At 39.0% G+C, this 15,071-nt stretch overlaps 1 protein-coding gene across 10 annotated transcripts in view; it reads left to right on the plus strand.

Annotated features, from left to right (window-relative positions):
* The window catches only part of ADCYAP1R1 (ADCYAP receptor type I), a 111,590-nt gene that overhangs the window by 43,197 nt on the left and 53,322 nt on the right, over window positions 1–15,071 (plus strand). For all 10 annotated transcript variants that reach the window (XM_068175768.1, XM_068175712.1, XM_068175728.1 and 7 more), the window contains exon 3: window positions 12,239–12,346. In XM_068175768.1, coding sequence (XP_068031869.1) covers window positions 12,239–12,346 — 108 coding nt within the window. The remainder of the gene's footprint in view (window positions 1–12,238; window positions 12,347–15,071) is intronic.

A 15,071-nucleotide genomic window follows, 5' to 3' on the forward strand; every position in this document is an offset into this window, starting at 1 on the left:
TAAATGCTCTCAGGAGTGTCCCCACTGGCGTCACTCTGCTTACATCAGGAGTGAATTTGGCACAAGATTGGTTATAAGTTACCTTCACCTACATTTTCCACTGAGATAATTCTATTTATAAATACCAGAAAAGCAAGAAGATGGGGAGCAGGAATCAGAATATGAAGGAGCACCTTGATTTTACAATTCTGACTCTGGAGAGCCATTTAGATTTCAGTGTCACAATTTCTTGTGGTTTGTTTGGTTTTATTTTCCAGCTGTAAAAAAAGAGCAGATAATAATTTTAATAACCAGAGCTACCCTGAAACAAAAATAGTAATAATTTTTAAATTCCTTTTCAGGGATCTAAATATATGTGTACCAAAATTTAATTTAATTTCCGAAATTATCAAGCATATAGACTTGAGGTCAGTTGCTCTTTTCAGTTGTTTATTGCTTGCCTGTTTTCTTTGGTCTGTTTATCCTTTTAGAAACAAGTCAAAATTCCTGAAAAATGTTATTGAATGGGCAATTATTAGCCACAGCCTTTGCCTGAATAATTCCCATTGAAAATCATGTTCTCTTGTGTTGGGATTTTTTTAAGACTCATACACAGAGACTGTCAAGGTTTGTGTCCCATTTTAGTCCCACTACAGTGCTGTTGTGAGATTAGTTAGAAATGAACAAATCAAAGAGAGATGTTATCATTCTTTTCTTTTGAGACCAAAAAGATTTGGAGTCGTGAATTTATTATTGTGAATCCTCAAGGCTCTAGAGACCTGCTGTTAAATTTTCTCCTCATCTCCTTCCATGCCATTAAATCCCGTCTCCATTTTCAAAGGAATGCAGACTCCAAATTACTAAAAAGACAGTCTGAAAAAAATTCTACTTTCTCTGTCTCCATGGCAACTGTTTATCCCAGAGATCTTTCCAGATGTCTTCTTCACAGGCCCATAAATCTCATAATGGACCAAATATCACTCCAAGGGTGGCAAAACTGTCAGTGGACTGTTCAGCTCTCCAGCTTGGGAAGATTTTTAACCTTTTTAGACCTAGCTGAAAGCCAGGTTCCCTGTGAGGCACGTTAATAGAGTTGGAAAAATATATTAAATATATGCAATATTTTATATATATATGTATTTATTTCTATCCAGCTACTTCAACACCACAACCAGTTGCATGCTTAGATAATATTAATTAAACTGTTAACAAAGACAGGCCACAGCTGACAGTGCTTCACCCTGCTGTGTTTGGTCAATCTGATTTTATGGCCAGGTTGTGACCATAGGATGTGACCAAGAAAGGTGAGGCTTTGTGGAAGAGCAACACTTTTTTATGGTTATTAACCCATCTTCTCAAACTCTGCCTTGACTCTGCAACCTTCAGGCACGGTTTTTTATGATGCTTTTCCCAGAAATTACTCTGAGCCCAGCCATGTAAGGATTAAAATTTGTGGCAGTGTGATGTATGGAGCAGCTCCCTCTCCCCATCTGTCTCAGCCTGGAGAATTAATGAAAGACAGAGTTGAAAAAGTGCAAGATGCTGTCTCCTTCCCCTCAGAAGTGTAGGAAGTGAGTCAGAACCAGTGCTGGGGGAGAATGATGATCTTCTGGCTGCCCCCAAAAATAAAGGAAGCGAGGGAGACTGTTGGAACCTTGGCTGCTGAGAATTTCAGACTTTCTGTGCTGACAGGCACTGACCCCCAGGAGAACACTGCATTGACCTGAGGCCATGGAGAAAGCTTCCAAAATTGAATGATAGAACTGGGATTGTGGGGGTGGAGTTTGAATAGAAGTGTGTGATATCACAGGGTGGGAAACTCAGAGTTTAAGGGTTTAGATGGAGGTTTTAGGGTGGAGGCTGGTCCTTCTTCTTCACCTTCTTCTCCATGGTTTTGGGTGGTTTTGTGTAATTGGACAGAAAAGTCCACATTGCAGACTTTGAGGGATTAGTTATTGGGTTCTAAGTGAAAATATTTTAGGTGCAGTTTCTTAATGGGATAGTTTAACCCTAAAAGACCTTGTAAAGAAAGATAGTGAGCCGTTTTGTAGCTTGTTAGTAAAATGCTGTAGAACTCAAGCTGTGTCAAGAGAAATATAGGTTGGATATTAGGAAAAAGTTTTTCACAGAAAGGGTGATAAAGTTCTGGAATGGCTGCCCGGGGAGGTGGTGGAGTCACCATCCCTGGATGTGTTTAACAAAGCCTGGATGTGGCACTGGGTGCCAGGGTTGGGGCTGGGTTGGACTCGGTGATCTTGGAGGTCTCTTCCAACCTGGTCATTCTGGGAATTCTGTGAATTCTGTGAATTCTGTGAACTCACAACTTGTAATATAGATAAGAAGTAATGAACATCTAAGGCTGAATGTGAATTATCATCTCAAGGGCCTTCAATCCTGACCTTGGCAGGGGCAGAAAAGAAGCTGAAAACCAGCAGGGGACCAGGTGGTCGAGCAGCTCCCCGTGGTCTCCCACATCCCATGTCCTGAGCAGGGCTGGATTATCTACAGCTGTTGAGCCTGACACTGCCTCAGCTTCTGGCAGCAGTGATTGGAAAAGTAAAAAAACTTCCCAATTTTTTCAGTAGTGTCACAGTCTCCCTGCCTCGCGAACAGCAAAGCAGGGACTTTCTCAGAAAGGAGTAGCCAATCCTTTTTATTATATTTAAAGCAGGTTTAAAAAGAACAACAACTCCACTCGATTTCCCAGCTTATTGGCTTTTTACTCTCCTGCCTAATTAGATAAAGAAATGTTCCAGAGGTTTTGCCAAATTAAAGTTTTCCTTTAAAACTCTTCAAAGCTCACCTAAGGCCAATTGGCTGGCAGCACTTAAAAGACTCTGGAGATTTTCTTGGATGAGGTTTTCTTGGCAGGTATCAATGCAAGAGGAGCAATAAATGTGACCTTAGAAATAAATATCCTGTGACTGCAAAGAACTAAACAGCTTTAAAATCAGAAAAAGAATTCACAGCTCTCTGGTTGTAAATAACAGCTCCTGTAATTTAAAAGCTGATCTTTGCCATGTATAAAATCTTCAAGCAATAACCAAACTTATAAAATACAACATATTTCACATGTCAAGTATGATATATTTTGTAAAATATTTATTAATATTTATAATATATAAATGATTTGATAAATAATAATATAAAATATTAACACAATATAATTAGGATAATAATATACAATAAATGTGTGTAATTCAAATATATGTTAAATTTATCACAGTCATATTTTATAATAATATAATATTTATTTTATGAAAATAATGTGCTATTAAATCTGTTTTTCCAATCAACAAAATAATTTGAGTGCTTTCCCTTTTAGTTTTTAACATAATCTATTACTAATGCAGTGCATTAGAAGTGAAACATCTCAAATTTTTTTTCTAACATTTTCTTTTATTAATTAAGATGATATTTTAAAAATTCTCTGTAAACAGTGCTGCACTTGGACCTCTGAGAATGTCATCCCATAAAACAAGTTGCTCTACTGATAATGATGCTCCAGTAGAAATTGCACTGATGGTTTGTAAGTCTCATTACATAAAGAATGGATTCTAAATAACCATAATACAGTTCTGAGTAACTTTATATTGAGGCAGCGGTTGTCTAAGGACAGGTGATTGAAAATTTTGAGGTGGGCCAAGTCCTGGTGAGTTGGATCACAGTTTATTGTTCTTCACATACCACTCTGGCAGAGAAACTTGGACTATACCTGTGGAATTCCTCTGAATCCAACTGCTTTAAGCTTAAAATTAGACTTTCTTTCATTGCCTTTTCTAATTAGGGGAAGAAAATATGCATCTCCAGCTGATAATTTATCCTAGAACAGGTTGCTCAGAGAAGTGGTGGATGTTCCATCCCTAGAAGTGTTCAAGGCCAAGTTGGATGGGGCTTGGAGTGATGCCTCAGGTTTGAGCTTTTATGTTTTTCAGATTCTGTGCTGCTTTAGTGTGTGGGTCTGAGCTTCACATTAGGGGATGGTGAGCTCTCTGCACAGAGCAGGGAGACAAAACAATTCCTTCTCCAGCTGGGCACCAAGGAAAAATGATCCAAACCTCAGGCCCAAGAGCACAAACAACGTGGGCTGAAGAGAGAAAAACAAGCAGGATGGGACAGCATGGGCTAAACCTGGAATTGGACAATGAACTCCAATGTGCAAATGGAGCAGAACTGATCACAGTGAGAGTCCCCGGGAGCGGTCGTGCATTTTGGGACCATTTTGGTTCCTCTTGGGTGTAGCCCTGGCTGAGCTCATGTGCTGCCCAAGGTGGATCCATGGAGGAGATCCTTGTAATAAATCCCTGCTTTATTCTCTAGCTCTGTCCAGCCTCTGTTCTAGGTCAGCTTTGACAAAGCATCACTGGCATAGTGGAAGCTGTCCCTGCTCCTGGCAAGGAGTGGAATGAGATGATCTTGGAGGTCCCTTCCATTATGTGATTATGTGCTTCTGTGAGAATTAGAAACTCTCTATCAGTGCCCTCCACAGTTGTCTGGTGGTTTTTTGTTTTTGTTTTGGTTTGGTTTGTGGTTTTTTATTTTATTTTTTTTTTATTTTGTACACTGTAAAAGAAATGCAGAACTTCCCTTAGAGGTACACATAAAGCTTTTATGCTAATGAGGTGAATGCATACCAGGTCAGACAGCACAAGGTGCTTCTCTGGGCAGCAACATCATTACTTGGGTAGAAAAAATACTTCCTGGTGTAATAACTGGGCCAAATGACCTTATGAAAGAACTGACATGGTTCTCATAATTCTAAAATTTACCAGGAGCAAAACTGGGAAGGGAAAAAAACCCTTTCTCTCTCTTATAACTTACTCTGAATTTCGAATTTCTACTCTATTATGGCCTGGACTTTCAAATGAAACTAAAGAATCTGAGAACCCCAGAATGGTTTGGGTTGGAAGAGAACTTAAAGATCATCTCATCCCACCCCCTGCCATGGGCAGGGACACCTTCCACTATCCCAGGTTACTCCAAGTCCTGTCCAACCTGGCCTTGGACCCTTTCAGGGATCCAGGGTCAGCCACAGCTTCCCTGGGAGCATCTTCCAGTGTAAAGAATGTCTAACACCTTATCTATCCCTGCCCACTGGCATTGGAAGCCATTCCCTGTGTCCTGTCCCTCCATCCCTTGTCCCCAGTTCCTCTCCAGCTCTCCTGGATCCTCTTTAGGTCCTGGAAGGGGCTCTGAGCTCTCCCTGGAGCCTTCTCCTCTCCAGGTGAACATTCCCAGCTCTCCCAGCCTGGCTCCAGAGCAGAGAGGCTCCAGTCCTGGAGCATCTCTGTGGCCTCCTCTGGGTTCATTCCAGCAGCTCCACAGCTTTCTCTGCTGGAGGTGGGATCTCACCAGAGCAGAGCAGGGTGGCAGAATCCTCTCCCTTGTCCTGTGCCCACTCTGCTTTTGGCTCTCTGGGCTGGGAGTGCATGGTGCTGGGTCTGACAGAGTTCCAGGGTTGGTGCCCAACTCCAAACACTTTCAGAAACAACATTTCTGTGACAGGAACTCCTCAAAGACACCTGCACTTTGAAATGTCAATTACTTTTGGAAATCATATCCCCATACCCAGGCCACGTTCAAGTCCTTATTTATTTTGGTATTTGCCCAGATTTATGAAGGAACAGAGAGCTCCTATCTCATATTCCCCTCTCTCTGAAAGGCTTTATATGTAGTGTGCCCTTTAGAAGTTATTGTGCACCACATAATTCAGTTTAATATGCTGGTTTGTTACATTACATTTCCTTTGATATTACTCTCCTGAAGGCAATACGACCTTGAAGGTGATATTTTAAACCAATAAATGAGAAGAGGAACTGAAAATCAAACCGAATGCTGTAAGCCAGAAGGGTGGATTTTCATCTCAGGCCTTTATTTCCCTACATGAAAAATACAGAAGTTTAACATTTATGTAATTACATTTTTTCTTGATTTGCCAAGGGAAGAAATTTTATGCAAATTCTTGTCTATTACCTCCTGTCTATATATGAACCCATAAATTCCACTGCCCATCACACTGTTACTCCTTTGCTCAGTTTTCCATTTTTGAAAAAGAGGTGCTGGATATAAGAAAAATGTCAAAATAATAATTTTGATAGAGAAGGAGACAGGTAGGAGTTACCCACTTTCTTTAGAGGAGGGAATGAGTAAATAGGGAGTTACTACATGAGGATTTGCCGTCTAAAAAAAACATCTCTGCTTTGCACCTTCTCTTCTCAAAAAGTTGTCAGGGATGAGAGGAAGTATTTTGCACTGGGGCAAGATGAGGACATGGAAGGATGTTGTGGAGACTGTAAAGAGGGTTTTAATATAGAGAGTGTAAATAGAGAGGAGATTGAGATATAGGCACCATAAGAAAACAGGACATAAATCTACAAAAAACATTGGGAAAACAGGATACAGTTCCACCAAAAAGAGAAGTTTTTACACAGTCCTGGTGACACAGTTACTCTGTGGTGATGAAAGAAGACAGGCCCTGTTCTCAGGTGGTTTAAAATTAAGTCCATTCCTTCAACTCAGTGAACTTCACCTATGGGGCTGCCTAAAATCTGGTTTTATATCTACCCACTAGTAAACTCTGACTCTCAGCCCTAGACAGAGGAGAAAAGGAATATAAGGGTCTGATGCCTAACAATTTTTAGCAGATTTTTAAATCTAGCTGTATATTTTCTAGCACTTTCTTACACTTTAGGACAGTAGTTAGCCTTTCTCACACATTGTGTCACCTTTCTAGAATTCTATTTAGTCTCAGGGACCCCTTCCACTATCCCAGGGTGCTCCAAACCCCATCCAACCTGGCCTTGGACTCCTCCAGGGACAGGACATCCACTTCTTCTCTGGGCAACATGTTCTAGGATAAATTATCAGCTGGAGATGCACATTTTCTTCCCCTGGGTAGAAAAAGCAATGAGAGAAAGCCTAATTTTAGAATTTCTAGAGAAAAGACTTTTAGAATATCTAGAAGAAAAGAATTTCTAACAAGGTAATTGTCTTGTTTTGTACCAGCACTTGGGAGATATAACAAAATTTAGGATTAAGAGCCCCTTGGAGGAACTCCAGTGGGGCAGGGAGGGTTACCAGGACAACCAGTCCATTATGGGATGTAATGTCTAGATATCCTAATTAATGAAATTTATAAAAATTGTGAAAATCCAATGCCATGCCTGCTCATAGGGATATTTTGTGCACCTGAAAGCTTTCATTAAAAGACTGCTCTTTATGTTATCAATCCTAATATTGTTTTGAGGGTTTTTCTTCCAATTCCAGGCAAGAGGACCATCAGCAATTTCAGAAGAGCTGTTTATCACTCACTGCTCTCCTGCCAGAATGGCTTGCTTTGGGGATTTTTTTTTCCCTCTTGGTGCTTGTCCAAAAATTTCAGGCAAGTGAGAGCCTTTCAGCTGCCAGGAGTAGCAGGTTAGGGGGAGTGTGAAATGAAAAATGGGAACAAGGTTTGTGAGGACCTCTATGGAGGCAGGATGACTAGAATGGTTTTGATGCTGGGTATAATTTTAAAAATGCATCAGAACACTCTGCAATGATAAATAATTGTAGTTTCCTTGTTAATAAATGTGGCCTTTCTCTGAAAGAGCTGTTCTTTTTTCAGTGGCTGCCAAGTCAGATCCATCCTTAGGTGTGTGAGGCACGTCCTTCAGCTTCAACAATGTGGAATTTAACCTTGGGTGTCATGGGCTTTGCATGAAATTTATATAAAATCCACAATCTGAAATTCACATAAAATTTTCATGAACATTGTGCTTCAGCACAAAGGACTCTGCTTTTTGAAGCAAAAGTGCAAAGTGGATCCAGTCACAGGGAGCTCACAGTCTTAACATGAATTTTAATCCCCTTCTACAAGTTTGGGGTAGAGATAGAGGGACTGACCATGAGGGCTTTTAAGAGCAGCCTGTGGTTCAGATTCCTCAGAGGCATGTCCCAGCCCTCAGCTGGACTCCTTTTCCCAGGCCTGGGAAGTGTCTAAAATGGATTGTGGAGGCACTAGTGATCCCTCTAACCAGAGAACAGAGTTGGTTTATTTCTACCCCACACAGTACCTGTAGGAAATGCAAACATTAAAAAAAAAAAAAAAATTTCAAAGGCAGCTATCTAAGCTAAGCTTTTTCTTACCCTCCTTCTACTGAGTGTAGTCAGTGAGGAGATGCAAGTCCACTTGCAGAGGGTGATTCCCCACCACTCCACCTTAAAATAGGATTATTCCTGTCTGGAAAGTCTGTCTGAGCTACAGAGGAAACTTTGCTTTGCTGAGCAGGGCAAATGGGTAAGAAAAAGAAAATTAGACATCTGAAATTCAACTAATCCAGATTTAACCTATAGTTGCATGATTTTGTGTTTCCTCAAAAGTCAGCAGCACAGAATAGGGTCTCCCAAAGGATCACCCATCCCTCAAAGGAGAGGGGTGAGTAAGTGGAGTAACTGAATAAGTGGAAGCACTTCTCTGCCCATCCTATGAGAAGGACAGAAGCCCTTACCCAGGACCAGCTGCCAAGTTCTGCACCTCTTTCTGATATCTGGGGTGAATCCCACAGTGTTCCCCAAATTCCAGCTGCAGGTTGCAGTGCAGACATGGGAAGGCAAGGCAGGATTTGTGCTTTCTGCAAACAGCCTTGGGTTGTGCCAGGCGAGGTTTAGATTGGATATTGGGGTAAATTTCTTCACTGGAAAAATGGTCAAGCATTGGAATCACAGAATCACAGAATAATGAGGTTGGAAGAGACCTCTAAGGTCATCAAGTCCAACCTGTGCCCTAACACCTCAACTCGACTATAGCACCAAATGCCATGTCCAGTCTTTTTTTGAACACATCCAGAGATGGTGGCTCGACCACCTCCCTGGGAAGACAATTCCAGTACTTTATTATTCTTTCAGTGAAAATTTTTTTCCTAATATCCAGTATCCATCAGGCTGAACAGGGAAGTGGTGGAATCACAATCCTTAAAAGTGTTCAATAAACATGTGGAATGTGGCACTTGGGGACAGGGTTTAGTGGTGGACTTGGCAGTGCTGGTTTGATGTTCTGAGAGGGCTTTTCCAACCTTAATGAATCTGTAAATCTGTGATTGATTATTTTGATTCCAAGACAATCCATGAGCAAGACCACTATCTGTAATTTTTTTCTTTCATTCCTTCCCACGTGAAATCTTACTCTTTAAAAGCATTCCTTGTTATTACTGATTTCCGAAGATGCTAAAAACTAGGAAAATTTATCCAGCTTCAACTGGAGTGTGTGAGCCACCACTTTCCAAGCCTTCTTAGGCATCCCTACGTCACTGGGCAGAGGGGAGACCCCGTCAGTGCCAGAGGAGACCCTGCTGAGCAGTTTCACACTCAAGTCACTTTGATTTCCGTGGGCAGATTTCACCCAGCAGGAATTGCTGGCTGCAGCATGGTTTACAAATGTAGGGAGATTGTTCCCGCTGCCCTTTACTCTATCTGATTTTTATTTATTTTTTCATTGTCATCCTTTTCTTTGCTCCTCCAAATTGTTTGTTTCAAATAAGATTTTTCCAAGCGTGATCAGACAATATTCTCATTGGTGGAGAATCCTTTACAATCTCCATCTCTCCCTTATTTTAAGGTAAATTACTTGACCTGCTGCTTCTCTCTCCCCTCTCTCCCAATGTCATCACATCAGTGTTTTCTAACACAATGAACTTGGAATTTCTTTTTAAATGGGGCTGGTTTTTATCTCTGCATGGAATTAGCACAAAATCAGCCTCCTGCTATAACTGAATTTCATCCACACTGCCATGTGATATTTATACTCTGGATGTTCCTGTTCTGCAGCCTGAGGATATCCTTGCATTTCTCTGGTTTGCATTATTATCCATTGGTGGATAATATTGGAAGACATCTATGTTGAAGTAGTAGTAAGAAATAAGAATTTTTTTCCTATTCCTCTTCAACACAGTTAACTCAAGCAAGACCAACAGGTGTTTCTCCAAAGATCTCATTAACCACTGATTATCTCCAGCATCCCTTGTAAGCAAATGTCTCATTAACATGAATGTTCACACATAATTTACTTTCGTACATAGTGCCACACTTCAGTGAGCTATAAACCTGTTGCTGCACATCCTCAGATTTACATGGAAAATGCATTTCTTGCTGCGTGGACAGACACAAGCTATCAAAGACAATAAAATCTAACAGCACTCAACGTGGTCGTGATTACCATCCTTAGTACATGAACAGTATCACAAAATTAAAAAATCTGAATATCCTGGGCTGGAAGGAACCCACAAGGTTCATTGAGTCCAACTTCTGGCCCTGCACAGGACACCCCAATGTCCCCACCGTGTGCTGAGAGAGTACAAACCTTTCAAACCCCAGCTTTTGAGACTATTAGAAATATTCTAGTGAATTACAGCATTCATGGGATGAGATCCTCATCTGACAAAGGAAACAATCTGGGACAGGAGTGGGAAAAGAGAGGTAGAGGAGCAAATGTAAAGGATTTCTTTTTTTCTTTTTTTTTTTTTTTACAACTCCTGTGATGATTTAATGAGCATTTTTGCCTCAATTTTGTATTTTGGTGGGTCTTGTTACTATGATGTTGAACATCACAATGATGTTGTTTGACACTGACCTAATTCCTTAAACACCAACTCACTCAGATGTGCTCTACTCACCACATGTGGTACTCTCAGCCTTATATTTTTATGAGAAAAATAAAACATAGGACTGGGGAAAAAAACCATAGGACTGGATTTGCTACCTCTGAAGCTGATGGGAAAAAAAAAAAAAACAAAAAAACAAAACAAAAACAAACCACCAAATCCAGTCCTGAGAACATCCCTCCTCCACTGATGGGGACCTGCTGAATCACCAGAGCTGGTGGAGCTCACACAGCTTCTACACATCCATCACCCACATCTCATTATATTGGACTCGTGCCAGGCAGAAAATTACACTTGGAAGTATTATCTGCTTTTCCTGAAGGTTTTATTTCCCTTGGCATGCAGTCAAAGGGAGAGAATTTTGACAGAAAACCTCGTAGAAAATCATGGAGCTAGAGGCTCTTTTTCAGTTGATAGGATTATTTGCTCAATCTCTACATCAAATGCAAATAAGCAGTGGAAATATTTAGGTTTGGTTCTTCTTTCTTGTCCCGCTGAGGCAAAAACTGATTTTTATTTGAGATTCACTCACTAAGTAATTTTTTTTAATATTAGTAGGAAATTTGAGAGATTGCTCTGAGTTTTTGTGTATACTGGATAGGCCTTTTAGGTTTGTAAGTTGGTAAAATTGTGAATTACAGGAAGAATTTGCAGAATTACAGGAAGATTTATTCTTCTTGAAAGCCAGTTTTTCACACCTCTGGCACAGAGACCAGAAGGAAGCAGAAGCTGGGTTCCTTTACTGTATTTACAATACATTTTAAATTAATTTTTCTTATATCTCAAGAGAAGACAGCTCCCACCCATAGTCTCATCCCCTGCTCTTCCTGCTTTCATGTAGCAGGAAATTGGGATTTTTTACCACTCAGACTTTCACTTCAAAGTTTGTTACCTGGAGCCTCATCCTTGAACTGTTATTAAAGACTGAATCTATTTTTAGCTTATGCAAGAAATCATTAGAAGCCAAAAAAATCCTCTTTTGACATTATGAGTTTATATTCTCTGGAGCAAAGGCTGTAGTAAAAATAATGAATGACATTAGGACAGTTCTTTGGTAAGGAAGGATTTTTCCTTAGAAAATAAATGGGATAGAAGAGTGAGTTTGTCTCACATATCCACCAAAACGGTTGCAGGATGAAGCAGAAACTGCTTTTCAGTTTTCAAATTCCAAAATGAGTGAGTTCCCAAACCTTCCCAAGGATTAAAACCAACAGAGATTCATAGAATTTAATCAATGATATGATCCATAAGGGGCTATTTTATTGTTTTTTTTTTTTTTTTTTTTAATTAACCCAGCACTTCTGAAAGATAACTAAATGGAAGTAGGTTTCATACTCAAGGGAAAATTTGTTTCTGGCATGTGGGAGTGATTTAATTGAGAATAAGGAATGGTATCTTCTAGGAGAGTAGAGTCTGGCCATTACTGTGTGACGCCACTAAGGATTTTATGCTATTCCTATAAATGAAAAATATTTTTTCCCAGGGAAATTGACACTGTTAATTATTCTAAACAAGAATATTTTTATTTATAGAAGAAAGAACCAACCACAAACCTCAGTAACAGTGTGAGGAAAGGGATGGATTTTCACCACTAACATTTTATCCCTCCTTCTCTTCCACAGGTTGCCCAGGAATGTGGGACAATATCACCTGTTGGAAACCTGCAAGTGTGGGAGAAATTGTCTTTGTCAAGTGTCCTGCACTCTTCAGATTTATCATCTCTGAAGACGGTAAAGTGTTTTCTCTTTCTTCTTCACCTCTGCCTGGTAAAGCCTCATGGCCAGCAAGAGTGTAAAAACTCACTTAGATCCTCAGGATAAAGGGACATCAAAAACTCTCCAGCTGGGCTCCAGTTATAAATAAATTGCAGAAAACCAGGATATTTGTGTGTAGATATGTGAGTGTGCACTGGGTCGGAGGGAAGGTGTGAATAAAAGCCTTCAAAGATGACACAACATGAAAATATCACAAATTTGAGCTGCTAAAGGGAATATTCTGCCCTTGGGTCTCACTGAATTCAGTGGGGACCCAAATCTGTGTTTGGGTCTTGGGGAACACAGCTGGAATCTATTTTAGCAAATACTTAAAACGTAGAGCAGGTCCTGCTTGTGCGGAAGGAGAACATAGGCTTGAGATGAGCAGTGAGGAGCTCCCATGTTGGGGCTTCAGGGGGGAATTAAAGATTTCTGGAGAGAGGCAGAAGTTCCACCATACTTTTTTTTTTGTGGTCTGTGGAAATGAGACATAAACATCCTTCTGTCTCTGTGCTGGTAATTAACACAGATTGCTCCATTTGCTCCCAGCACCCACTGCAGATCCCTTAATTAGGACTGTCCTTTGAGGGACAAGTTCATCACCGTGGATCCTTTTCCCCAAAGTTAATTTTACCAATTAATTATTCATTTACAGCCTTGAGTCAAAAATCTTGGGTTTTTTGCATCGCCACACACACAGAACACCATTTTTAGGAGACAGTGTTTCATACACAGCTCCAGGAACCCTGAAATCCTCACTTTTAACACATCCATTCCAGCGTGTCCAGGCACAGGCATCACAAATGTCACCCAACCCATAACCCACATTAGAAACAAAATTAACTCAATTTGACCTATTCCAGGTCTTAAGTGAATAGTTACCTGTTATTGGAAAAGTTACTTTTAAATAAAATAGATTTTATATTTGAATTAATTATTTAAATTAAAAATAATTTGATTGTTATTATATTATTTTATACTTACTTAAAAATTTATCTATTTAAATAAAATCAGGATTTTTACTGTATGTTATATTCATGGCTTCTACTTATTTAAAATAAAGATTTTATTTATTTACATAAAAGCGTTTAAACAGAAATAATAAAAATTGTGCACATTAAAATATAATTTCATTCAGTAAAAATGAGAGAGCCTTTAGAAGAGCAAATAAATTAAAATCTATAATCTATAATCTATAATTTATGATATATAATATATAATATAATTTAAATATATATTCTATTATATTAATTATATCAATTATATATCACATATAATGTAATGTAATGTAATGTAATATAATATAATATAATATAACATCTATTATAGGTTATGTATATTATATATAATTATTATGAATTATATTATTATATAGAATATCTAATAGATAATATATATATAATATTATATATTATATATTTTATATATATAATACAAGCTTATAATACAAGTTTATATATATAAGCTCTATTTATTTATTTATTTATTGCTCTATTTATTTTACCTATGTAAAATTAAGGGCTGAAATAACATTTTTAAATATTTTTCCCAGGATTTACAGATCTCCTCACACACTGTTCTTCCCATTTGGCCCGTGGCAGGGTGACAGTATGACCCTAAAGGAAGGATATTCCATCCAGTGGAAACATATGTCCCGTTCCTTTATCTCCTCACGGGATCCCCAATAAAAGTGACAGCTGTTACCTCGTGTAGGGCTGGGTTTGAGGGGTTTTTGGACATCTGTTCACTAGGAACACACCCAAGATTCATCATTCATTAGGTAAACAAATCAACATTTAACGTGGAGTAGCTGGAAATCTCAGCAGATGTGGCTGGGATTGCACTGCTGACCCCAAGGTGGAATTATCAACATCCCAAAGCACTCTCCTGGGTGAATCGGCATCAGCTTTGCCATCATTGCTGCTAATTTTCATTAGCCAAGTGTCTTTCTTCAATGAGGGTTTAATGAAAAAGTCACATTTCATGATGGCTCCCTAAATAATGGGTTATTACAGAACTATAATGTTTCTAAGACATAGATAATCACATTTTAGGGATTGTTATAGTGTCCTCTGGCTTCTGCTCTGTTTCTAGAATATGGAGCTAGGCTGGGTATGGACACTAATATTTATTAATAGCAAAATCATTCCTAGTACAGAAACATTTTTATATGACCATAGATAATTTTTACAAATGCAGCAATTACTTTAAATTATACTTTTAAAAACTTTGCGCTCTGAAGCACTTGGAGGTACAACTTAATCACAGGGCAATCACAGGGTGTGTTAATCTTCAAGAGTGGGTGGGAAATATCTCACCTGGCTTTGGATATTTAAATTTATATGTGAGTTTATGAAGTGAGCACATGGATTTCTGGTTCAGTAAATAGAAATCAACGGACACTTGTAGAAGATGCTTTCTCTGACCCCTCTAAAATGCTTGTCTGGACGTGAGCAAAGTCACTACTTCTTTTGTGAATTTAAGAAAGGAATCTGACTGCCTTTACTTGGATGTCTGATTTCCATATGAAGTACAAAAAATAAAAGAGACTACAAAAGAAAAATTAACTAACTAAGCTGTCATCTGGACGGATGCTTTTTGGAAAAATTAGCTGTGTATTTAGCTAAAAATACCAGCTGTTCCTGGTTTTAATCTGCTCTGCTTTAACCTTCAACGCAATTAAACAAAAAAGTAATTTCTG

The sequence above is a fragment of the Anomalospiza imberbis genome, chromosome 1 (assembly GCF_031753505.1).
Source record: "Anomalospiza imberbis isolate Cuckoo-Finch-1a 21T00152 chromosome 1, ASM3175350v1, whole genome shotgun sequence".
In the NCBI taxonomy this organism is placed as follows: Eukaryota; Metazoa; Chordata; class Aves; order Passeriformes; family Viduidae; genus Anomalospiza; species Anomalospiza imberbis.